Source organism: Lineus longissimus, chromosome 14 (genome assembly GCF_910592395.1).
Source record: "Lineus longissimus chromosome 14, tnLinLong1.2, whole genome shotgun sequence".
Taxonomy (NCBI): Eukaryota; Metazoa; Nemertea; class Pilidiophora; order Heteronemertea; family Lineidae; genus Lineus; species Lineus longissimus.
In genome coordinates this window covers 13,928,140-13,955,622 of record NC_088321.1, presented here as the reverse complement: position 1 = coordinate 13,955,622, position 27,483 = coordinate 13,928,140, and the positions used below count along the sequence as shown (strand labels likewise).

Sequence of the window (27,483 nt, the reverse complement as noted above, 5' to 3'; positions counted from 1 at the left end):
ATAGCAATTCCCAGGGGCGAAAAGAAGCCGGAAGAAGAGGTGGCGTCCGCGGGAGAGGGGGGGGGGGGGGGGGAGCACAGCATCGGCACGTGACGAACTAGGGGAATCCCGGCGGGGAATCCCAAGTTTCCTTTCTTCAGCAGATTAAAAGATGCTAAGATCACCAAATTGTGCCACCAATTTGACCAGATATTTCTCGAAGGTCAGTGTGGATATAATATATTCTCAAAATTTACGATAAGGATACCACCAGGTAAGGCATACTTCACTTCCATAGTTCCATCAGACCGGTGTTAGTGTACAGATTAAGACACTACACGTTACATGCATAGCTTCACTATAGCAGCACTATGGGCGGTTATTACCGCAAATAAAGACAAACCAAAGCAAAGACACTTGTGTAGCATATCAAGGACACGTAGATTGATACTCCTGGGTGGTTATTACCGCAAATAAAGACAAACCAAAGCAAAGACACTTGTGTAGCATATCAAGGACACGTAGATTGATACTCCTGGGCGGTTATTACCGCAAATAAAGACAAACCAAAGCAAAGACACTTGTGTAGCATATCAAGGACACGTAGAATGATACTCCTATGTGTGCCACATCAAAGACATCTGGACCATACATCACGTCAAAGATAACGATGCGAAGTCAACAGGCGGCGCCACCGTCTTGGGAATCGACATCTTCAGGTTTTTGTTGATTTAAGCGACCAGCGGGAAAATGCACGTGTTGTTTTATGTCACTATTGCAACTGTCGTATTTTGACATCCCCTTTCTTTTCAACATAATCAAACAAACATACTAGTATATCACAACCATGGATAGAGATAAGTTAGAAAACTGTGTTAACCTCCTTCAACAAGTTGTTGGAATAATGGGGAGAGAGGTGGCGAATAACATTAACAACAACGTCAACAGGCATGATAATGCCAACATTGTAAATGTCATTGACACTGCTGCTGACCAGGCTCGTGCAACTGACACTGTGGCAGCTATGACAGGTGCTGTGAACTCCATGACGGGGAGTCTCGATGCTGCTGCCCGACCTCCGCTTGCTGCTAGGCCTAGGCCTAGGGTTCCAACGGCTGCTGCTGGCAGTTCTACCCAGACTACCGGCACGACGACGAGGCCTACAACAGCTGGTCTAGGAGCTGGGATAGGTAAGAGAGGCTTTGAATATAGGCCTGGGGCCCCGTGGTCTCATGGCATATAGGGGACCTAGGTCTACCTACAGTTTACCTATAGCTATTGCCAGGCCTAGGGTCAGTATAGTACAGTACAATAACGCACTCTGTCTCAAAATAGATGGCCGTATAATAATGCCAAGACTTGGACAGAAATCATATGTCAGTCACCACAGGGCAAATCACGGAGACGTATTGCCCCAGAAGTAGACAGGCCGGCCTAGGTCTATATAACCTAGGCATTTTCATCCATCACTAAAATAGGCTAGGCCTAGGTCTGCTATGACCTACCATATTACCATACAGGGGCTATTGCCAAGGCCTAAAATGTGATAGTGAGGATGCAGTAGAATGTTCTTATCAGCCACAAATTGATTTCCTCTAAGATGATAGTCATATTACCAGCAGTATAGCATGTTAGTATGCATGCCTTTTAACCCACAATTCAATATTTGTTTAAAAGAAAGTTAATTTCCACTTTCAGGATCCTACGCCAGTGTAATGGCAGAACACAGAAATCTGTTTCGCCCCTATCAGAGGCCTTCATCTCGAAGAAATGTACGTATTGGCTTTCTCTTCAAAACATTCATGTCTTCTAATGTAGGGCCTAGTCCTGTGGGAATGTTCATGCCACATATATTACATATATCCAATGAAATCCTTCTTACAATTTCTATCAAACAGCAGTAAATAAGGCCGATGACAAAATACTGACTGAAGAAACAAATTATGATTTAACTGGTACAAGCTTTTCAATGTTTTTTTCCGTTGTTGACACTCTAGGTAAATGCCCAGTCTTCTGCAGCAGCAAGAGGGAGCAGGCAGTTCAGCAAGGGGTCAGGTTTGTAGGCAGTCTTCTTCAGAATTTGTCTGCTTGAAGTTTTCAGCCAGGCTTCTCATTTATACCACATGATGTGAATGTAAAACTAGATGGCAGGATGATTCAATTAGAACAGTGACACCTTCTCCTACTATAAATGATACATTTCTAGATCTCACCTCTTGTTAATAGTAATACATGTACATGAACACAATGTCGAGGGCTTTTTAAGTTTCTTAAGATTCACTAAGACATGAAGGTGCAAGCCCTTTTTCAAATTATATGTACTTTTTTGTCTCTTTCAGAGAGGTATTATACGGTGACACGCACTTTTGTGTGTTTGTCATCACCAGACAATGAAGCAGTGCCTTCTTCTTCCACCAAATCCCGCTTATATGACATGGGTTTGGGGGAGAAGAAGATTGCATTCCATACTACGGATGATGTTGCAGATGTTAAGAGGAAGATCTTTAGGTTTGTCAAGCTAATATAATGATCATAATAGCACAAGTCTTTTACAAGAGTGCTATCCATGGATTAAAGTCTCATGAAAATGTCAATAGTCTCTGCCTAACGGATGTGAACCCGCAAATGGTTACTCAACCTTGTGCCACACACAGCAAAGCTGTGGTCCCCAAAACCACTCTTCGCCCTTTTCACAAGTTCTGGAAAACTGTAGGATCTACTTGTATTGGTGGGAGGAAGGGGCGGGGGGGGGGGGACTTCTGAAATTAGAACCTGATATTGTCATTATTTCTAAATGAAGAATTATTGGGAGCTACATGTAATCTTTAGGCAGAATTTAAATAATTAGGGCTGAAGCAGTGAAATGGTGTTATAATTTTTTTAATGCTGACAATTTCTTCTTTCCAGTGTATTTCCCCTCCTAGAAAGTGGCGGTGGTTTTGAAGTGTTGAAACCCCGTGAAGGAAGTAGGACCATATTAGAAGTCATTCATACTGGTTCATTCTCCATTCAAAAAATGACGGCCATGGCAGCGAGTACCAATAGCCGGTTGTACCTGCGACCAATGCAGGAGGAGATTAGTTTTCTCCACGAGGCCGAGCAACATGAAGAAGACCAGGAAATCTGTCGAACATGTGGCGTATTGGTCAATGTTACTGCCATACGTGACCACATGATTTCATGCACGGTGAGAATCAAATCTCTTGGTGTTGGGACTCTTGACTTTTAGGCTGCATTTAAAGAATCATTTGTGAACAATCATTTGTGAACAATTGAAGATTCCCTCAGTAGGTTACATAATAATGAACTCAATTATTAGCGTTATTATCAACTCAAAGCTCTTTTATAATTTTACTTGGTGGAAGCTAGCTTGCTGACTGTTTCTTGTCTTATTTGCTTAAAAACATTCTGATAATAGGTGTATTGGAGATTATTACACTATTTTACTATTTATTTAGGACTTTGATGACATGAACACTGACCCCACCCCACCATTGAATACCCCCGAGGAGACTGAGATTGAAAGTGTGCCTGATGTACCCGAAGAATGGTCAGTGAAGACCATCATAGATGGCATGTAAGTGAACAATAAATAATTCAGCAAAATGTATGACAATTAAACGTGGGTGGGGGGGGGGGGGGATGATAGCAGTGTGTAGGGGTAAAGAAATTTCTTCATTCCTACATAATCATTGACTTTTTATACTTCAGTGAAGCTTCAGAAAATAAGGAAACTATCCTTGAAATGTTCAGGGACAAGTTTATTGTTGGTAGACCCCTCGATGTTGATGAGGACAGGACAATGGCCATGGACGGAGAGGTGTTGGACATTTTTGTCTCGAGGAATGATGTCATGAAGTCGGCCTACGATGAGTTGATGGATTCCAAGATTAATCGTCGCCTACCAATGAAAGTAAACTTCATATCTGAGTTAGCTGCAGATCTCGGAGGTCCACGGCGGGAATTTTTGACCCTTCTCCTCCAGGGCATCAAGCTCGTAATCTTTGGTTCAGGGGAGAGCCTGGTTATTAACGAGCTGTTCTTAGAACAAAGCAAATACAAATTCGCTGGAATTGCAGCAGGTGAGAGTCATCGATCTTCCATCATTTCACTGCAGTCTTTGCCCATCAAACAGTATATAGTACCAGGCTAGCTAAATAGTGCTATACCTCTGTAACCATGGGCTTGATCATCACAAAATCTTCATCATAGATACATTTAATGATGATACATGACATATCACTAAGTGTTTTTTGATTTGACCTGCTTGTCAAGGTAACATAGGTCAAATAGCATAAATCGGCTTATGTTTTGACTGACATCTTGGTTGAATTTGACCTTATATTGACCAGTTATACTCCCTTTGCATGCCACTATTGGCATTAATTGGTTAGATAGTACTGGAAGATAGCTAGCCATTTCCGATCTATCTTTTCTAATAACCTGTCTTTGGGAGATGTGAGTACAATGACACTGCCCAACCGTCGACCAAATATACAGTATTTTCATTTCTTTTCTTCAGCTCTTTCACTTCTGCAGGGTGGGCCACCTCCTGCATTCTTCTCAGATGAAGAAATAGAGAAAATGAAGGGAATCGGAGAAATTGGCCCAGAACTACAGCAGTTCTTGGAAGGCTTTGACCTATATGGTCTGAAGCAGGTATGTATATGGTGAATAATTCTGAAGTTTCTTACCATTAGTACTGTACCCAATGCAAGGCAGGGCTCCAGCTAGGCCTGTTTACGGAGCCAATGGCTACAAAACATTGGCTGCGATAAATATGGCATTGGCTAAAAATTTCTCAGTTTTTTATCTGCCTCATAAAAGTATTACTATTGTCAAAAACATCCAAACTGGCTACAGTTCTTTAACCGTCAAGTCGGAGCCCTGCAGGAGTAACATGAAAACTGGAAAATTGGCACCTGGAAAGTTTGTACCCAAACAATTGGTACCTAGGTCATACTCAGTATTAAATACCGGGTATTATATTTATGAAGAATCATTTCTAGGACGTTTTATCATGAATTTTTGTCTTCTTGATTAGTGAAGTTTCCTGAATTGCATTGAGCCAGGTGATTGCTGTACAGTGCATGTCATCTTTGTCTTTGCAGTTGATGGATGCAAAGCCTGTTGTGGCAAATTTCCTCAGCACCAAAGTTTCTCCACCAAAACTGAAAGTGGCCACATTCATTGATATATTTCGTCCAATATATTCGGAGGAAGGGACGAACATGAAAACAAGAGAAGTAGCAACATTTGCTACCTTTGTAAAATACTTGAGGGATGTGGCGGGTTAGTGTCCACAATATTTCTTCTAATATTTTGTTTTTAAATTGACAATCATTCCATGTCTTTGAATGTTGAAATAACGTAAGTTTGTTTAACAGAGGTTGTCACCTTTTAAACACTATGTGCCATGTGCCACCTACGATATCTGACCTGGGAGTATTGATTCCTGCGAACAAAATGGACGTTACTCAATCATGGAGAAGAGTGTTTAAATGAAAGAGAAGAGGAAATGGAAATCATTATAAAGCTTTGATCTTTACTTTCAGCTGGAGAAAGAAGGCCAATCACGTTAGAGAGAATTCTTCAGTACACAACGGGTTGCCCACAGATGCCTGTGTTTGGATTTGCTCCAACACCATCGATTGTGTTTGTCAATTCTAATTCAATGCTGTGCACATCTTCAACATGTGCAAATATCCTCAAGCTGCCAATTCCAAGGGCCACTGACCTAACTGTCAGGAATTATGAAGACATGGCTCAGCTCTTTGACTTGAGCTTTGTGTCTGACACTTTTATTCAAGATTAACTACCAGGGTTTAGTGATGTGGACAAAATATCTTGAAAAAAATATCATAATTTCAAAAATACCATGAAGAACCTGTAACTATTCAATGACTAGACTACATCCCAAAATTATCTGTCGCAAAAGTTTTGGCCTCTGCTGTCAAAACTACTAGGCCAATTTCATTGAAGTTTGAATTTTATTCACCTATAAAACCTGGCCAATTATGATGCTGAGTTTCAGCAGCGTAGATAAAGTATTCACAGATCTGTCTCAGTAACTTTCAGTAAAAATTCCCACTCCGTTGAGCCAGTTTGTATGCATTGAATGTACACAAAATTGCTGCCGGGATGGGAATTTTTACTGAAAGTTACTTGGCCAAGTAGTTTTGACAGCAGAAGCCGAAACGTTTGCGACAGATAATTTTGGGATGTAGTATAATCCTAAGAGCTCCTGTTGTGAAACAGTACTGTAAATAAGCTTTTTGGCCACCTGTTTTAGTTTTGAGTCCTCAAATAATTATCAATTCAATAATTCAACATGTTCAGTTAGATACCTTACTTTGCAGAGCTACTGCTGCCTAGGGATCACTTTATCCATGCAAAGTAAGGTTTCTTTCTTTCTTTAATATGAGAGTACTTAGTTGGTGGACTCAAAATTTAAACTTGTATTTCTGACCTGATGACTTCAGTCAGTCATCTGGCCAAGAAACTTTTTTCCAGGTCTGTATATGATAGCCTTTATACCATTGAAATTCCAACCAAATTTCGAAATTGTGATATTTTTGACATCACTGAATTTCTGTATACATCATCTTATTCATTTACGGGTAGTAGAGTTCAAATTTTATCAGTACCGGTAGACTTGTTAGTGAAGTGGTGACTGTTGCACCGGTAGTACTTCTGTTCTGTCTACCGGTACTTGGCTTTTATATATTTTTGATAAAAGTATTGTTGTTCATGTGTTCAAATTATATATTCATTGTCGGGCTGATAGTCAAGTTCGAATTTCATATGTAGTCTATTTTCTCAATTTTATTTGTGTGTACATGTAAGCTCACCTCAGAGGAGGCGAGTATATCTTATACCGAAGCATCTGTCATCGTCATAATAGTCTGTTAGCAGGGCACGTTTCGTAGCCTACTGGTACTGTGGACCTGAAAATTGGTACATTAACACTTGGGATACCAAATTTAGGTCCGGTATAAAACTAAGAGCAGAAAAAGTGCTACAGAACAACATCACCAAGCTTTATCATCAGTTACATCTAATAATGATACATGACATATCACACAGTTATGTTTTTGATTTGATCAACTTTTCAAGGTCACAGTTTCTCTTTAATATGAGAGGTGAGCACAATGGCCCTGGCCATTTCGTTTTAGGTTATAACTTTAGAGGGAACTTTAGAAAGTGTAAAGTAGATGCTTTTCCACCAATGTATAGGATTAGAAGGGAAAAAAACTCAAACAATGACAAAACTGAAACATAGATATCAGAGACATAAGCCTATCTGGAATATCTTTAAAATGTGTATCATCAGGAGTAGATAAGTACTCCTTGTATCATGTACGTGTCTGCAAAACAATGTTCACTCTCCAGTGGATAAGTGATGTGTAACATGCATCTTTAAATGATGGTATGTGTCAATACCACATGAATCATGCGGATCCAGAGGATCAAACAGTTCCTGAAGTCCCGTCCTCTCTTCGTCAGAAAGTGGCAAATCCACCGCATCAACATGAACTGCATTTGATACGTCATCCTCAGGCTCAGTTGGAATAGGTGCATTCATATCCAATCCATAGTGGGGGATAGATTCCTGTAAGGAAAAAGCACAGTACATCAATGTATGACATCATCAAAAATAGATAAGCTCGCTCGCCTTATCTATTTTTGACTACATATAATAGATATTTATCTATTTTTGATAGGCACTTTACAAGTATCTATTAATTTGATCAAGGAATAGCATCAATACTAATTTTTCATTGCAACTTACCTGATCAAGGGTTTCAAAGTACTCCTTTGCAATGTGGTACCGATCACCACGAATATTTGTGAGGCCTCTGATGAACAGTTGCCTGGGTGTTCGGTTCTCTGCAGTCCTTATCTTGTGGTTATTCCAAACATCTTGAAACCTTTCTAATGTTCGATTTATTCTAGGCAGAAACACAAAGTGCAGGCAAAACATGTCAATTCTATTGTCAGGACAAAGCAAACCAAGGTCCTCCAAATGATGAAATAGGTTGTAGAACAATGAAACCACCGTTGCATACACATCCCTCCACAATCTTTCTATCCTGCTGTTATGGACACTTCTGCCAGAAATGAAAGATCCACGATTAGGGCCTCTCAGTGGGTGGGAAAGCATGCAGAAGGCAACATCCCGATTTTCAACACCCTTGTCTGCTCGTACTCGGGATGGTAATCCCCACCTTTCCACTGCCTCTTCAAAGACTTTGAGAACACTTGCAGATTTGTTGTCAGTGTGGCATCTCAAATACACGATTAGGCGACTGTACCCATCAATGCCTCCATGAATGACAAACTTCCATCTGAAATAAGAAAAGGAATGACTGGGGTATGTTTATTTCTTATAAGGTACTCATCTTCTGTATTACATGTACCAGTACATTATCTTTAATATCTTACCGAATGAGCTTGTGATGTCCATCTATATGCCACAAAGACAGCGGTGCTTTGACACTGTATTTTCTCCTTCGAATGTTGCGTATTCTACGTACAGTACCACCATTGGGATCTACCCTCCACATCGATGCACGCAGACGGTATTGCTGCACTCGAATGCCTTGCCTTCGAAGGTCCCCTTCAACGGTTCGGTAACCTGATGTAACATAAATAAATAAACATTTTAATACTCTATAATCTTACTGCACCTTCTTCTTTTAAATCATTTCATTACTTCATTGTTACATGTACATGTAACAGGATAACTATGGCCAAATTACTATTGAATAGATTTGTCTACACACGTCCTAGTGAGCGTAGCCAGTTGAGCAGGAAATAGAATACATGTAGGTCCTAAATAGCCTATGATGAATGCAATTTCAAGGGGAAGCATGAAAGTTACCTGCATTTGGAAAGAGTGACAACACTGAAAAAACCTTTGTATCAAGAAGGTCATCATCTATGTCTGTGTACTGGGACCGAACGGAAAGGCCATATTCATTCATTCGATATTCAATTGTGCGCTTTGATGTGTTTAGCATTGTTGCTACATCCCCAACTTTGAAGCCCTCATCTGGAAGTGAAAAATAGAAAACTGTATGCTGCATTCATGTAGGATTTTTTATTATAAAATAGTAATTATTTCTGTAGGCCTACTTGTATATAAGATAATACGCGTTTGGGACTCTTAAAACATAGATACCGCACCAATACTGTTTGCTGGTAGGTCAAGACACCTACAATTGTAATAGTACCAGACTGTGACTGTCCCATCGCATACTCTAAAGGTTGATTCTAGCACCTCCATGGTGCTAGGGCTACAAGTCAAGTCTGGGAACGTCTCACTAGATCGAAGGTTCATTAGGCTGAAGGTTCACTAGACCGAAGGTTCAATAAGGTTCACTAGTCAAGTCCAAATGTTCGTAGCGAAGCTAGAAATAAATGAAATAGCTTTTTTTCTTTCTTGAACGACCTGTAAGGGTTAGGGTTAGGGTTAAGGTTAGAGTTAGGCTTAGCCTTGAAACGTATTGGTATTGAATCGTATCAGACTAGTGAACATTCGGACTAGTGGACCTCCAGACTAGTGAACCCTAACCAACCTTCGGACTAGGCTAGTGAACAGTTCTCACAAGTAGGGCCTAATCATGCCAATGTTTGGTTTCGAACATTAGGTGCCTAACACAAACAGGGCTTGAATGACAGACTGGAATGACAGACGACTTACTCAAAAGATACTCTATCTGTTCCCGTGGAAGGTCAAACCGCGGTCTTCCACGCCCACGGTTGTTGCAAGGCAGAACACCAGGACCATTCTTCTCCAATTCACCATTAATTTCTTGTTGATTATCAACCACAGCCCGAATTTCCTGCAGCGCACTAGCTAGAAGGGTTGATATCCTTTCTACCGACTCATCACCGATACAAATATCTATGCTGTCACGTAATAGGCTTTCTAGTTGAAAAACCACCGATTCTTCAACAGCACAGTCCTGTTCTAGAGACATCCTGACCTCACCTAGGGCTCTAGCAACGCGATCGCCCAGAAATAATGCTACCTCCTCCATCCCAAATCTATATGACTAGGCCTAAAGCCCAGTTATATCATCACTATCAGATTCCAAAATAGCCTTATTATGCCCTATTCGCTTTTACAATTTATAAACAAATTCATCAGGTTCATTTCTATTTTCATGTAAAACACGTTGCTTACAACAATGAAAATAAGTGCGTTGTTTTGTCGTTGAAGATAAACTTTATTGATCTAACAGCAATTACAGTGGCGCCGCCTGTTGACTTCGCATCGTTATCTTTGACGTGATGTATGGTCCAGATGTCTTTGATGTGGCACACATAGGAGTATCATTCTACGTGTCCTTGATATGCTACACAAGTGTCTTTGCTTTGGTTTGTCTTTATTTGCGGTAATAACCGCCCAGGAGTATCAATCTACGTGTCCTTGATATGCTACACAAGTGTCTTTGCTTTGGTTTGTCTTTATTTGCGGTAATAACCACCCAGGAGTATCAATCTACGTGTCCTTGATATGCTACACAAGTGTCTTTGCTTTGGTTTGTCTTTATTTGCGGTAATAACCGCCCATACAGCACCTAAGAGGAAACATAAGTGACTTGGCCGTTAGAATCGACTGGTGGTGCATTTCAAAAGTGAATTATTCTGGGGCGAAATCGAGCAGCATGGCCATCTACGCCTTTGATGCAAAATGGTGCAAAATCATTCAAAACTTGGCACACTGTATTGTTTTTGAGTAAAAGGCAAAGCTTTTGTTTAGGGCTATACATTCTAAAGTGGATGATTGTGGGTTGCAAAAGAGCATTATGAAGGTACACCCAGGCATAAACTTACCTAATTTCGCACACAGCCGCAGGTAAAGGAATATTGAATTTTAACACAAGGCGGCCATTTAGTTTCTGACAAAAGTATTTTTCAGACTTAAAAGGCAATATAATATAAAGGCAAATTCCAATATTTTATTACAAAAACTTGTCCTGGTCCAGTCATATAATTTTTAGGTCGACAAACATGATAAAACTATGGCTGGTTTCTATGGCTGCTGTGCAAAAACGTACAGAACTATCTCGCCGACTATTGACCTAAATTCGCATTCCATAACCTACGAGTACTGCTGTTGTTGGGCACATGGAAGGGTGGCATATGATGTATAAGGCGGACACAGACTGCACACTGTTCAAAGTTCTAGGTCACCAAGTATTGAAGGCAGATGTGGCCAAGTTGGTCAAGTATCTAAACAGTGCACAGACTAACATCTAACTCTCTATTTTAATTGAATCCATGCATCTGCGGTGTGCTACCCAAGAATAAAATCCCCTTGACCTTGATGGTTCTGGAGGGAAAATACAAAGATGGCTACTGTTGATATGCTGACAGTGCTTGTCCAGAGGAAGAGGAGTGCAATTTTGATTTTATTTAGGGATTTGATATGCTTGTTCTTGTATTCTTTTGACGTGACATCCAATATCCCTGGTCGATCCTGTACCAGCTTTATGAATTTGAAGGTTTCCGCCGTCAATATGTTACAAGTATCTGCCAGAGCTCTTCTTCTATTCAGGATACAGGATACTACTGACCAAATGCCCACTACACAGATCTCCAGCATCTTCAGACACAGGAATGCAATCTGGTGTCACTCAAAACACCAGATTGCATTCCTGTGTCCGACTGAAGATGCTTTGTAGTGGGCATTTGGTCAGTAGTATCCTGTATACTGAATAGAAGAAGTGTCAAACAGATGCATGATAAAGATATAAAACAATAAATGGCACAGTCACGGGCGCCCAGTGTTCCTGTGATCTGTGATCAGGTGACAGCACGACTGATCATGGCACCATTTCACCTCACTTCAAACAGGATTTGTGTATTTATGCAGGTTTCTCGCATGAATCTATTATGTCCGGCATCGGACCTTCCTCGGCGTCACTAAGGCAATGAAAACCCTCTTTTTGATTTGTTTTTTGTTTTATGAATGGATCGTATTCTGGCAAAATTCAAGGAAAAAAAACGTATCGCGAGACCCGGTCCACCATTTTGAAAAAATAGAACGCGCAATGATATTGCGCGCATACGTTTTCAACCTTAGATACGTCCCATTATATGACCATTGTTCCCATTGTTGAGAGGTAACTGGAGAGCCAACTGTGGCAGAGACAGTATAGATCGAGTAAGACTTGGCAACGATGATCCCGATGATCAGATGGGCGAAATGTATAGAAAGACACTAATCTATCATAACCCAGGAGGGTCTTGGTTGAGTTAGTCAAACACTCTCTGCACGCATGAATAGGGTTTGGTATTGTAATTTGTGACACCAAGGTATTTTAGAATCAGTGGCACTGATGAGCGATGTTTTGGTTTTCAGTTTGAAATTGTCAATTTCTACACGTGTATGAGTACAAGACTCATCGGCTGCAGAGACCACAAACGAGATGGAGACCGAAACGAAAGGTAGGTTGATCTAGTAGTGACAGTGTTAACAGTAATGTTGCCTAGCCAGGTTTCGAGATCCTCTTGGCAAAAGCTGGCCAATCTATACAATACAGTTGACCATACGCATTGAACATATTGAAAGTAAGGGGTAAAACCTTGATGGAATCAATCTACAAGGTTACTTTAAGTGCAAGAACAACATAACCCGGAATTTCAAATGTCGAGTTTGGAATGAGCCTTCTGGGCGTTCGTAACATTGGCGAACACGCATGAATCAGCCACAGAGAGTCATAGTTGGTCCTGTGATGATTTCAGCGTGATTTCAAATCATTTCCTCGGATTGAAGCGTAAAGTTGTAGCAAATTGTTAGAACCCTTTCACCAAAGTGATTTCATTTATATTCAGATGTGTGACTTGGCATGCAAATATTTGGGACGCATTCCACGAACTATTGAAAATGAGCATGAGGTCGGCTGGCTTCAGCCACAAGTAAACCAATGCCTTTTAACAGTGACAGAAATTCATTTTCTTTTGCACTGCTTGTATTTCAGCCAAAATAACACAGCTACACAACATGCTGGGATTAGCTCTCCGCACACAAGTAACATCCGATGAGCTAAAGCAGCTACTGCAATATTTCCATGGGTGCGGGGTTGGAAGACGAGAGCAAGAGAATATAGTGGACTTCTTGACCCTCTGGCAAAAACTCGAGACGTAAGTTTGATGTTAACATATAGCTCGACGATGTCAAATATTTGTGGTGTTGCTGCTACTTGTATTTCTTTTCCTTGGAAGTTTTGCTGATGGTGTGGTGCAGCTGTTAGTATCTGCGCGACCCGGGAAAACTCGTTCCGTGCATATACAGTAAGGAGAAGGAAAAACTCCTAATTTCCTTCGGAAGGTATTTGCGTGGCTAGTGATGGTACAGGTGTGGTGGTGGTGGTGGTGGTGGTGGTGGTGTCTTGTGGATTTAGTAAATGTGGTGGCATGAATCAACCTCCTTGCGTATGACAAGAACTATCTATATCGACGTCGCTCCATTCCTGCTTGAAATGGCCGCCGTGGTTAAACACCACACCTCCGAAACTACAAGACTTTGTGGGTTTTTTAATTCCAAAAATTGAAAAAAGGCTGTCATATTGCATTTCAAGTATTTGTCTGTTTTGGTAGCGTATAGAAAATTGCTGTATGATCATATTTGTTTGTGCAGACGATGGTTTGAAGCGCGGTGAGTTTGGCCCTTGAACAGTTTTAATTGTAGGCTCTTTCACCAGTCTCCTCCATTCACTCATTACGGAGACTGGCACTTGACGGCATTACACTCGTCATGAACTAGATTAGGGGCCGTCGGCTTAAGGTGTCCCGTTAGGTGTTTCTCACTAAGATGGGTAACCTCAAGCCAAGGAATACCAGAGCGTTTGGTATTGACAGTGCATCCACTGTACGCACTATGGCTCGCCTCGGGTTAATCAACGAGGCCTCCTCGACCCTCCGCTGCGCGGCGGATAGAGTCGAGGTTACCAGGACTACCACTGGTCCTGCCACATTCAAGGTTTTGAAGTCTCTTTGACAGTTGAGACATTGACAACAAGTTCAAAAGCACATGCAGTCAACAGTGCCGCCTTTTTGAAATACGAGGAACTGAAATATGATGATGTTTTGAAGATAGACTCTTTCATCAGTCTCTTCCATTCACTCATTACGGAGACTAGCACTTGAAGGCATTTCACTCGTCATGAACTAGATCTTGGGGCGTTGGCTCATAATGGAAATGAATAATCACTTTAGTAATATCAAACAGGGTTATATTACAGAAGACTCGGACATCTTTAGTGAATTGCCACAATTACGGCATTTTGTTCCGAGTATTCTTGCCGCCTACTTGTGTACATTATACTGTACATTCAATACACGTATGCCCTATCGAGATGCCCTATCGAGAACATTTAATACACGTATGCCCTATCAAGAACGTATATTTCATCAACTGGACAGGCTACAGAGGCAACAACCTCAGCGTGATGAAGATTGGTGACAGGAGCTGGCGCGACAGTACTGGTGACTGCGACCACATTCTTGTCAGGGCATGGCTAGAGGAGGAAGGCTTCACGACCATCATTGCCACAGACGGCTCCGTGAGGGGCAACACCACTGCTTGGAATGGATCTGTCTGGAGGGACAATAAGCTACACTTCGAGTGGTCCACTGCCAGGGAGGGACGTTCCAGCAGCTATCGATCGGAGTGTGAGGCATTCGGTGATGCGCTCGTATGGCTGAAGCGCAACTCTACTCCTGGTGAGAAGGTTGCGATCTTCACCGACTCCCTGAGCCTGGTCAGCCGCGTGGAAAAGGGCCAGGTACAAGTCGAATGGAAGGACTGCCTGGACACCATCTCTGCTGCGATTACGGTAACCTACATCCCAGGTCACGCTGGAATCAAGTATAACGAGAGGGCCGACAAGCTCGCAGGGATGGCAGAAACCTTCGGCGAACTAACGCGGACACCGGCGGACGTCATCGCCACCGTCGAATCGCTCCTCATTGAGGAAGAGATAGCTGAAGCCACCACCTACTGGTCGACAGAGCGACTCGTCGAGAGAGGAGGGACGTATGGAGACGGACGGAGGAGACACGAAAGAGGACGGGACAAGTGGTTATTTAACCAACGTGAGCTAGGCATCCTAACCGCAGGAACTTTGAGAGGCATCATAGAGGGAGGAGGGCCCGAGCAGCAGCCAGCGCCGTTTATTCCTCTGTTAGCGGAAACAGAAACAGAAACAGAAACAATACACGTGCAATGGAATCCTATACTGGCAGGATAATATGCTTGAGTGTTATCGTTGCTTTGGAGAATGGGCATGAATGGTGTACGTTGCTTTTGTGGTACTGGTGCTGGTGGACCATGATGATAAAAAATAGAGGTTGCAAATCCGCTACGGGTGTTTATTAGTCTTCACGAGTCAAGTGTTTGATAAAACCGTGAGCCTATAATAACAAAACTTTTAGATGGAATTATTTCTATTCCAGAAAAAAGATCATTGAACAGCGCAAATATAGTATACTCGAAGATGCTTTCAGAGGAATCAAGGCACCTGCACACATAAGCGTTATCAAAGAGTTTGAAGAAAAAATGAAAAGTGAAGGTAAGATTGTATGTCACGTTTTGCTGTCAATTCTAAAACACCTGGATTTAGAATGAACCTCACTAATGCATTATGCGCCAACGAAGCCTCGTTTTGAATTCAGCAGTTTTTGTGAGCTGACCATAACCGCTTGGGTTAGTGCAAATTGTGGAAGTAGTCAAAAATCATGTTAAACCACATAATTCGTTTTTTGATTTTTCAAATGTTTTAGAATAGAACTTGGTACCTGATGATCACTGTCGGTATTGGTTGTCTCACCAGAACCGTTCGGGCGGGGCTAAAATGTTGGGCTTGCATTTCATTATTTTATGGAACAACATAAAAGATCTGGAAGTGTCGTAGACAAAAGCATGAAATATGCAAGACCTTAATCTTGATGTGAATATACAGATAAACGCGCATCAACCGTAGATTTATTCGGGTCACCAGTTGCAATAACAAGTTCATTAAATTTGTTTAAAAATGTGTCAATCACGCAGGGACAAAACATTTTTCAGACGGCCTGTACAATGATTGGGTTATCGATAACAAGACCGTAGAAAGCGTAGAAGAGCTAAAAGATTTGATAAGGAAGTATGAGCCGTTACTGCAAATCCGTCGCGGAGTCGTACTCAACAATGCAGTTTTTTGTCGTATCACAAATGATGGTAAGATAGATGTTCACATGAACCACTGTTAATTATTTATTTATTTAAAGTTAATATAAAGTCTGTGATCATGCCTACCAAGTTTCTCGAGGTGTAATTATGAACTCAGATGTATCAAAGTATGCGAATATATGCCAAAATCACCAGAATCTTTCAACAGATCGTTTAAAAAGAGTTGGCGACAGTAATTGAAATATATTTGAAGTTTTCTGTCAGCAATGAATGTTTTTTGTTTTTGCGGTGTTTGAAGTGACAGGAGGAAACACTTTTATAAACCGAATCCAGTCTCTATCTGACGCTGGTTGGCTCCCTGTTGTACATAATCAACCAACTTTGACTCAGACGCAAAATAATCAATGTAATAATGAAACGATAACGATGAAATAACTAAATAAACCCTAAACTTATCTTTGAGTGCAGGTGGACAAATGCAGCTGCGAAACGGCACAGCAAAGCTCCAAGTTCCTCTGAATGCAATGGTAGCAAATGCAGATGTCGTGTTTTGGATCTTCCGTGTACCAGCGGAAAAAAAAAGACATCTACGAATAACAAATCCTCGTTCCTTACGCATCGTGCAATGCTCCCTTCCGTTCCAATTTGGCCCGCCAGGGCTTGTCTTTAGGAACCAAGTAATTCTCACACTCAAGGACCTTAGTTTGGCAAGGTCTGTTTCACCCGAACCCATGTTGATCTGCAGAAAGAAAGACGGGGGGAAAAAGTGGACGAAATTGGGATCCTGTTTCTGTGATGTAAGAAATCAGACTGCCACTGCTCAGGTCAAGAAGTTCTCTAGCTACGTGCTCGGGCGACCAGCGACAGATCACACACATCTCTTGAATGTGCACGTGCTGGTAGAGTTCAGAGTTGCAGTAGACGAAGACGATAGTGCCTTCTATATATATTTTCTGATGAATGACTACAGTTACGTCTCGGTAAGTTGAACCGCATGCGACCGATTGAATTCCAAAGAACATACTGATTACATAAGATGGTGCCCTAATTGGCGTGCTCTCTTCCCTTTCCAGGAGTTTGTTCAGAAACAGCAAATATGCGTTATCATAGAGGCGTGTCTGTACCTGGACCCACAGAATGATGTGAATGTCAGCGTGATATATGCCAATGGATGTAAACATAATACTGAGGTATTTATGGAACATTTGTGGGGTGTGGGAGGGGGGGGGGGGAGTCTGCCAATAAGGAACCGCCACACTATCTTTGATTTACAAATGCCAGGACAGCAACACCGCATGCCATGGTCTTTAAGTTAACGCTGACATCTACACCGGTAATAATTCATCGTAGCTAGTATAGAATAATCCATACTTGATTGTAGGACGTACGAGATGACGCATTGCAAGGTCTTGCAGAATTTCCTGTTCAGATTCCCTTACCAAGCTCTATCGTGCACGGTGATATCGAGGCACTGACTCTGATGCAAGATGGTAACATTCTGCTTCGTCTTCCTATTGGAACAACTAAAGAAAGGCCAGGCGCATCGGATACTCGAACTGTAAGTTGCATACCGTAAGATTAAGATTCACAGAAATAAAATGCATGTGAAACGATTTTACCAGGCATTACGAACACTAGCATATACCCATGGAGCGGGCAAAGTTGAAATGTAATATACATTAGTTAAATGGGCACGATGATTGAGCTACATTAAATTTCTAACGTTACTGAAGTTTTATTAAAGGTTAAACACGAAATTAACTGCATTTAGGGACTTATTGCTGCTATCTACATGCAACCCCTAATAGATTGATTGGAGTACGCTATTTTGCACAATGCATTGAGACCAGTGACAGCAGGTCCTGTTCCAAATAAGGCCCTCACATATTAGGCATATCACCTACCCACTCCCGTACCCAATGCCACTGTCGGACCAAAGCCAGGCGCATGGAGAGATGCAGAACGCAATTCAAACTGACAACATCAGTCAGTAAAGAATAAATCAAAGAGCAAGCGCTGGCCACTGTACATATTTTGTCCATCCTGGCATAACTGTTTATTGATACCCTGACTGCATGTTCCGGTAGGCCACTCTGCAGAATTTGCCTTATCACTCAGGTCAGTGTTTCTCGAATGGAACTAAAATAGAACAGGCTAATCATTAATCTCCCTGCTAATACCCTGCACCATGGACCAGGTTGTATAGCACTACATACGTGCTGGAAGCTAATACTGATGTGGCAGGGAGAATATGCGTGAAGTTTGTGTATGCTTTTGAGAATGAGCGGAGCTCTCCAGTCGACGTGCTCTCTGAAAAGTTGTTATTTATTCTAAAACCACGAAGATATTCGACGTATGACACCCTCAGTGACACTCCTACGTATGATCCAGACCTACGAAGCCAAAGGTTGCAAGAATTCGATGTATTTCCAAGGCCCAATTTTGAAACAAAAATTACCTCCTAAACAGCGGCCACAACGCGCATTATAGTATACTAGCATATACCCATGGAGCGGGCAAAGTTGAAATGTAATATACATTAGTTAAATGGGCACGATGATTGAGCTACATTAAATTTCTAACGTTACTGAAGTTTTATTAAAGGTTAAACACGAAATTAACTGCATTTAGGGACTTATTGCTGCTATCTACATGCAACCCCCAATAGATTGATTGGAGTACGCTATTTTGCACAATGCATTGAGACCAGTGATAGCAGGTCCTGTTCCAAATAAGACCCTCACATATTAGGCATATCACCTACCCACTCCCGTACCCAATGCCACTGTCGGACCAAAGCCAGGCGCATGGAGAGATGCAGAACGCAATTCAAACTGACAACATCAGTCAGTAAAGAATAAAACAAAGAGCAAGCGCTGGGCACTGTACATATTTTGTCCATACTGGCATAACTGTTTATTGATACCCTGACTGCATGTTCCGGTAGGCCACTCTGCAGAATTTGCCTTATCACTCAGGTCAGTGTTTCTCGAATAGAACTAAAATAGAACAGGCTAATCATTAATCTCCCTGCTAATACCCTGCACCATGGACCAGGTTGTATAGCACTACATACGTGCTGGAAGCTAATACTGATGTGGCAGGGAGAATATGCGTGAAGTTTGTGTATGCTTTTGAGAATGAGCGGAGCTCTCCAGTCGACGTGCTCTCTGAAAAGTTGTTATTTATTTCAAAACCACCTAGATATTCGACGTATGACACCCTCAGTGACACTCTTACTTATGATCCACACCTACGAAACCAAAAGTTGCAAGAATTCGACGCATTTTCGAGGCCCAATTTTGAAACAAAAATCGCCTCCTATTTAGCGGCCACAACGCGCATTATAGTATAGATAGATGTTTGGGGTTCTACTGCAAGCACTTTGACAAGCGGCGATCCTCTGAACTAATGCTTACTTTACCACATTTACATGCAGATTCAATTACTTTCGTCGCGCAGATATACTCTTTTCAAAAATTTATTTCAATACCTTTTTGGCTAATGGTCGGTGAATCAGAGATAGGCCCATTACCAATTGTAAACCGAGGCTTTTTACGGCATTAATTTGTCAATACCAATTTAATGGAATGCATTTTTAGAAAAAAACGGATCGTTAGCACCTGCACGCACCATGCCTCAGTGTGATAGTACAAACCTGAATGCGATATGTCGCATCGTGAAGTGTGTAGGATTGCTCAAAACTCAAATAATGACCTCTTATTAAAAACTAATTAATTAAGTCTATTCAAATAGGTACAAATTTATATTTTTAAAGCTAATGGGAAGATAAAAGTTGGAAATAAAACGTACACTTAAATAAATAGATACCCTTTTGTGAGTAATATGCTATAGATATTTTTGTTGGAAGCGCACACTTGTAAACCCTAGCCTGATATCGAGATTTTTTACAGAAGATTTAAATTAGAATAATCTCAAAATCAATGTCATATCAAGAATTATATTCTGACAGTAAACAATTAAGATGTCGACATCGAGGGTATTAGTGAGCTCGACCCTCCTTCAATATTGTTCCTGATAACCTATTGTTTGTTTTGTGCTCTCTTGTGTTCGTACGTAGTTATCCTATGAGGGAGGCTTCGGTGTTTCCGAGAAATATCTAAAAACAAAACATATAAATGCGACTTCTCAATTTTCGATTTCGAAATTTATATGTCATTCTGAATTTATAAAATTACGAAGCCATGTGGCCATGAGCTTCTCCCGAATCCATTTATTTAGGGCAATTTGTGAGCAGACTTATGCATCATGAAATCTCTGACAAATTAAAACGCCATACCTTTCTTTCCGCAGGACTCCCTACGAACAGACATGACAGAGAAAATAACCGAATCAAAGGATTTGGCAACGGACCTCCAGTCACGGAGCCAACATTCTGAGGAGGCAATGGTATGCGAGGATACGGACGTGGACTATGGATTGGGAAAAGGAAGGGCTGAAACAGAATGTGCTGCTGTTTCCGACTGTGCTGATAAGAGTGTCTATAAGGCCTCAAAATCGGGTAAAGAAATGAGTAAGTTCTATTTTCTTTGTCGGCAAAGCTCTAATTTTTGTAGGTTGATTGAAAGATGCGTTTTGCTTTGGCGCTAAAGAGGTTAACGGGGACTACAACGAAAAATAAGATAACCAGTATAGTCAGTTTTCCGTCACATAATACAAAACACGGGAAAGTGTATTGGCCCGGAAACCCATGTCATCCACAAGATTAAATGCGAAAATCAATTTCCTTAGCAATACCTTTCAATTTCAGCCATGTGCGCACTGCATAAAAGGCTAGCGCTAGATCTCGAAATGCAGCTGTCATCAGAGGACATTAAGAGATTGAAGCATCAATTCATAAAGTTTGGAATTACTTCAGAAAGTGATATGGATAGCGTTTCTGATGACATCTTAGATCTTTTGCCCCTGTTAGAACGGTAAGTAACCACATGAAGTGTTATGTGAAGTCAATGTAGGTAGCAGTGTGACGTGATTAGAATCAACGCCCCGAGTATTGTTGTATGGGCAAACTAAGGTTGTCCAAAAAGTAGTTTAAGGGCATGTGCTCTCTAGCTATTAATCCCAGAACACCCATGGAACAACATTAGGGAAGAACGAATGTGAGAATTTGCCTGAGATGCGCTAGTGATTATCTCTAGCTACCGTATGGTGATTGTCAATATTGAGCTCTGGAGATAACTGTGTGGCGGGAAAACCAGTTTCACTTCAAAATGTCCGATTGCAGGGAAAAGATCATTGAGATTGGCAATTACAGTAAATTAAAAGACGCTCTGAGAGCGATTGGTGAAACGGATTGCGTTCATGCCATAGAAGACTTTGAAAGATGTGTGAAACATGAAGGTAAAGGTAAGCATATCTTCAACGCCTTATATGCTGCCGATCTCGCTTATTTGCTTGTTCTATTGAACTTTAAAATCGTATCATATAAAGACCAGTCTAATTGCACTGAGTCAGACTCGCTGCACTCTATTCATGTCAGGAAATCAGAGGAATTCGAGAGGAAACAAAGCCAATCATAATCGGCTTCAAAAGGAAATATCATTGTCCTTTTGTGCATGCTGTGCGTCCAAAAACCACTCGGCAGAGTTCTTTAAAAAAAATTTCTTTTAGTCAAATTTTTGGACCCCAGAGGATGTTCAACTTTCAGTAACCATGGTTACGAAATTAAGATTTTGTGTGAATTCGTGTACATCAGAGTCTTTTAATATTTGAAAGACTCTTTGTACATTAACGCAGTACATTGATTTTGGCATTTTCTCCTCTGTACTGCTTTTATTTCCCAATGGATTTTGATGAAATCTTCGGGTTATTGTTTTTCCATGTATACTGTCAGATATGCTCAATTCGATTTTAGAATATTTATTTGAAAAATTAGCCCTCGTCAAGACCAACATGGTGAAAGGGTTCCAATGAAGAAATATTTATTTGACTTGATTAGCAAATCACTTACCTGAACATTGATTTCCAAATTTAGATTGAAGAAAAACCTAAATTTGAAGAAATCGTCCCAGTATTTTTTGTACAGCAGCCAAAGCCGAACGGGCAGTGATGTTAACTAATGAAAAAAAACTAATTAGGCAGAAACACATAGAAAAATTCTATAACTGCTGCATCTGTCTACTGCTGCCATTAAGTATTTCGTTAAACAGTAAAATCCCGTGAAATTCAGTTTCTTTCTCACAATGCTTACATTTCAGTCATCATACCACCCCATAAAAAGCTGGCGTCAGCTCTGGAATTGCACTTGACGTCACAGGCCGTTAAGAGATTGAAGCGTTACTTCATAAAACGCCGAATTACTTCACAAAGTGATATGGATAGCGTTCCTGATGACATCTTAGCTCTTTTGCCCCTGTTAGAACGGTAAGTAACCGCATGAAGTTTTATGTGAAGTCAATGTAGGTAGCAGTGTGACGTGATTAGAATCAACGCACCAAGTATTGTTGTATGGGCAAACGAAGGTTGTCCAAAAAGTAGTTTAAGGGCATGTGCTCTCTAGCTATTAATCCCAGAACACCCATGGAACATAAGGGAAGAGCGAATGTGAGAATTTGCCTGAGATGCGGTAGAGATTATATCTAGCTAGCGTATGGTGATTGTCAATGTTGAGCTGTGGAGATAAATGAGTGGCGGGAAAACCAATTTCACTTCAAAATGTCCGATTGCAGGGAAAAGATCATTGAGCTTGGCAATTACAGTAAATTAAAAGACGCTCTGAGAGCGATTGGTGAAACGGATTGCGTCATTGCCATAGAGGACTTTGAAAGATGTGTGAAACATGAAGGTAAAGGTAAGCATAAGTTCAACACCTTATATGCTGCCGATCTCGCTTATTTGCTTCTTCTATTGAACTTTATAATCGTATCATATAAAGACCAGTATAATTGCACTGAGTCAGACTCGCTGCACTCTATTCATGTCAGGAAATCAGAGGAATACGAGAGGAAACAAAGCCAATTATCATCGGCTTCAAAACGAAATATCATTGTCCTTTTGTGCATGCTGTGCGTACAAAAACCACTGGGCCGATTTCTTCAAAGTTTTTTTTTTAGTCAAATTTTCGGACCCGAGGATGTTCAACTTTCAGTAACCATGGTTACGAAATAAAGATTTTGTGTGAATTCGTGTACATCAGAGTCTTTCAATATTTGAAACACTCTGTGTACATTAACGCAGTACATTGATTTTGGCATTTTCTCCTCTGTACTGCTTTTATTTCCCAATGGATATTGATGAAATCTTCGGGTTATTGTTTTTCAATGTATACCGTCAGATATGCTAAATTCGATTTCATTTGAAAAAAATTAGCTCTCGTCCAGACCAACATGGTGAAAGGGCTCCAATGAAGAAATATTTCTTTGACTTGATTAGCAAATCACTTACCTGAACAGTGTGCTGATTTCCAAAATTAGATTTAAGAAAAACTTAAATTTGAAGAAATCGGCCCAGTATTTTTTGTACAGCAGCCAAAGCCGAACGGGCAGTGATGTTAACTAAGGAAAAAAAACTAATTAGGCAGAAACATCTAGAACAATTCTATAACTGCTGCGTCTGTCAACTGCTGCCATTAAGTATTTCGTTGAACAGTAAAATCCCGTCAAATTCAGTTTCTTTTTCACAATGCTTACATTTCAGTCATCATACCACCCCATAAAAAGCTGGCATCAGTTCTGGAAATGCACTTGACTTCACAGGATGTTAAGAGATTGAAGCATTACTTCATACATATTCAAATTACTTCAGAAAGTGATATGGAGTGCGTTTCTGATGACATCTTAGATCTTTTGCCCCTGTTAGAAAGGTAAGTAACCACATGAAGTTTTATGTGAAGTCAATGCATGTAGTAGTGTGACGTGTTTAGAATCAACGCCCCAAGTATTGTTGTATGGGCAAACGAAGGTTGTCCAAAAAGTAGTTTAAGAGCAAGTGCTCTCTAGCTATTAATCCCAGAACACCATGGAACATAAGGGAAGAACGAATGTGAGAATCGGCCTGAGATGCGGTAGTGATTATCTCTAGCGACCGTATGGTGATTGTCAATATTTAGCTGTGGAGATAACTGTGTGGCGGGAAAACCAGTTTCACTTCAAAATGTCCGATTGCAGGAAAAAGATCATTGAGCTTGGCAATTACAGTATATTAAAAGACGCTCTGAGAGCGATTGGTGAAATGGATTGTGTCCATGCCATAGAGGACTTTGAGGAAGGAATGAAATACAAAGGTAAGAGGGATTTTTAAGGCCGTTTTTGATGTAGTTTATCTGCTACATCTACTGAACTTTTATATAATATGCAACACGGTACGCGTCTGTTGTGATTCCCACAGTGGGAGGAGCAAAGTGAACAGTCAGTTGTTAGTCAACTTATTTAACTTATTCCGTCAATATGAATACCCTTTATATTCTGTTTTACCTTTTTTTAAGAGAAAATCTCCTTAATTTGAGCGCAACTTTTAATTTGATTGGAAACTCCAATGCAGATGCTGTCAGCCCTCTGTGAGGATCTTTGCCCCCTTAAAGAGAAGTGTCCATGCAACAGGAAAATTCCCCTTAAAAGTCAATAGGCCGATGAAACTCCTTTGAGGAGCTGTATACAAAGACTGCCCCCCACCCCCCACCCAAATGAAGGTTTTGACAGCAATTGCAGGTCCACCCCCCCCCCTTTGTTCCGCCGCCTCATCACACATATATCACATGCAATGTGCTGAACAACTAAGAAGACCTCATCCATCTACTCATTATCTACTTGCAGAACATGGAGAGGACACACCGACAGCTGGTCCATCGAAATCATACGTTAGGGCCAGTGATGAGAGGAAAGTGCCTCAAAGTGCTGAATCAAAAGCACAATAATGTTACTGAACTGAAAATGCGCTCTGTCATGTCTGTTGCGCCAATAACAAATACAGTAGATGACCACAATGAACTGAGGAATAGCTTTGGAAGAAACAGACTCATAAGTTTTTTCTACTTGGACCCGCTTGAAAAATGAGGAAATCGAAAAGAATGACATAGAAATGAAAGCAAATCCTAATCGATTTAAGGTGAAACTATAGTGACTCGAGCTCCATTTGCCAACGTATGGAAGACTACATGTAGAAGTGAACTCTTTCAATCACCAAATATTAGACAAGATATTTTTTGGAGGCCATGCAGACAAAGGTGACAATATCCCCCTAGTTATACTTTTTTTTACAATTTTGTGGATTTTGGATGGGTTCTGATGCTTGTTTGATTGGAAAAATGGAGTCTCTATAGTTTTAGCTTCAAGACGAATGCTGAATGTTGTTAAATCCGAGCCTATCTATCGAAGTGTTAAGTCTGCCAGTGCAACCACTGTTTTGTTGTTCTCTCTGACGGTTTGCATGGTTTGGGAAAGTTTTTCGTCGTGCACTGATCTTCCAAATAATGTCAAAGCATGGCTTGTTCCGCTGGTCTAATTAAGGCTCATGATCGAGGGGATCGAATCATTGGTAAATGGGCCTTTTCCAAAAGTGCCCATCACCCAAATAAAGCCAACAGCAAGCTTTCAAACATGTTAAATGCTAATTTTGATGAAATTGCACATTTTACACATTCATTCACAGAAAGTTAAAGTATAGTATAGTATATATTTTATTCAAGTGTCATCTGTTTCACGATACAGCCAGCCTTATTTAGGCGTATAAGCTTACATAGTAGTTTACGGACCAAAATTTATTTTAAATTTGCTTCTACCTACAATATATTATATATTTCTTATCGCAAGCGCTTTGATACCATAGTTCGCAACGTATTTCATTACGTCTGGATTACTCAGCATAGCATAACGTTTATTTTACTATAGTTGAAATCATTTCGTACATTTTTGTACGTTGTGTACAATATGCGGGGCAGTGGCACAGGAAATGCACCTCATCTTCTACTTTATCATTATCACATTTTGAACACGTCCTTTGCTCTACCGGAAATCCGCGGTATCGTCCAAGTTCCAAGTTGATTGGGAAAGTTCCATTGCGCAGTTTAACTAAAGTTGACCGTTCAGCACTGAGTTAAGACATTGGGGTATGTTCTATTGTATAATGTAGTATTCCTTTGATCAGTAGCTATACTAGACACAATTTTCTAATATTTCAGTTGAACAGAATTTCACTGCATGTAGATTTAATTCACTGAAGTGTAAAATAAAAGTGGCAGCCGGGAATCAACTCTGAAGGGTTCCTGGTGTTTCATACCATTTCCGAGTTAATGACATTATTACAATTCCTTCAAGATGATAATCTTCATGAAGTGAATACCCGTTTGAAACGGTAGACGGTAATAAAGGCACTGGAAAAAAAGGCACTGGAAAAAAAGGTACGGAAAAAAAGGCACTAGGTAAAAAAGGCACTGGAAAAAAAGGCACTGGAAAAAAGGCACCAGGAAAAAAGGCACTGGGTAAAAAAGGCACTGGAAAAAAAGGCACTGGAAAAAAAGGCACCAGGAAATCACTATACTAGGTAAAAAAGGTACTGGAAAAAAAGGCACCAGGAAAGCTCTAGGTAAAAAATTCACCTAGGCCCAAAATTCATATGGGGTGCCCCCCGTGCATTTCTATATGTGTATGTGTTTTTTTGTTAGTTTTTTTCTCTAGGTAAAAACCTGCAAACCTGCCCCAACTCGTTTTAGTTCACATGGGTGAGCTCCGGGGGTGATTTCATGTCATCATGTCTCAGCGTCGTCGCATAAGAGTGTCAAAAAGTATTGTATCTTGTAGAAATAGATTATTGGTGAGGGAACCCTGAATCTAATTTGATTAAACTACTCGACCAAATCAAATGATCTTTGTATCATTTTTTATAAGGATTCCCTGCCTATCCAAGCTAGTTTTTCTGGTCGGAGGGTACTGAAAATAGGCTATTCCGTTTTTTTTCTGGTGCCATTTTTCCTGGTGCCTTTTTTTCCAGTGCCTTTTTTACCCAGTGCCTTTTTTTCCCGGTGCCTTTTTTTCCAGTGCCTTTTTTCCAGTGATTTTTTTCCTAGTGCCTTTTTTTCCTAGTGCCTTTTTTTCCAGTGCCTTTTTTTCCAGTGCCTTTTTTACCTAGTGCCTTTTTTTCCATACCTTTTTTTCCAGTGCCTTTTTTTCCAGTGCCTTTATTACCTACATTCGTTTGAAACATGGGAGGCTGTTCTCTGGAAAACGAAGAGCAGACTCCAACTCTCGAGATGGACATCACTTTGTTTTGAAAGAGTTCTAATTGCTGTTGGATGATCAACCCATGAATCATACCATTATCAACTTTAATTGGTTCCTGGCATTTTACATCATTTCCGTTTTATA

General features: G+C 40.7%; 1 protein-coding gene across 2 annotated transcripts; it reads left to right on the top strand.

Annotated features, from left to right (window-relative positions):
- The first annotated feature begins 120 nt into the window (after positions 1 to 120).
- On the top strand, positions 121 to 27,483 carry LOC135499004 (uncharacterized). Of its 2 annotated transcripts, XM_064789600.1 has the most exons (16): positions 121 to 253; positions 12,356 to 12,441; positions 12,975 to 13,137; positions 15,451 to 15,566; positions 16,064 to 16,213; positions 16,634 to 17,145; positions 17,239 to 17,355; positions 17,547 to 17,723; positions 20,480 to 20,699; positions 20,937 to 21,102; positions 21,411 to 21,532; positions 22,384 to 22,549; positions 22,855 to 22,976; positions 23,822 to 23,987; positions 24,292 to 24,407; positions 24,937 to 27,483. In XM_064789600.1, exons 2-16 carry the CDS (start codon positions 12,423 to 12,425, stop codon positions 25,035 to 25,037), a joined length of 2,433 nt encoding a protein of 810 aa, XP_064645670.1. In that variant the 5' UTR covers positions 121 to 253; positions 12,356 to 12,422; the 3' UTR covers positions 25,038 to 27,483. The 2 variants fall into 2 exon arrangements, with proteins under 2 accessions (XP_064645670.1, XP_064645671.1); XM_064789601.1 differs by lacking the exon at positions 16,064 to 16,213.

Excerpts from the sequence above, each read along its gene's own strand:
- LOC135499004 (XM_064789600.1), top strand. Across the intron at positions 17,724-20,479 it reads GCGCATCGGATACTCGAACT|GACTCCCTACGAACAGACAT; the intron begins GTAAGTTGCATA and ends TTCTTTCCGCAG. Across the intron at positions 22,977-23,821 it reads TGTGAAACATGAAGGTAAAG|TCATCATACCACCCCATAAA; the intron begins GTAAGCATAAGT and ends CTTACATTTCAG.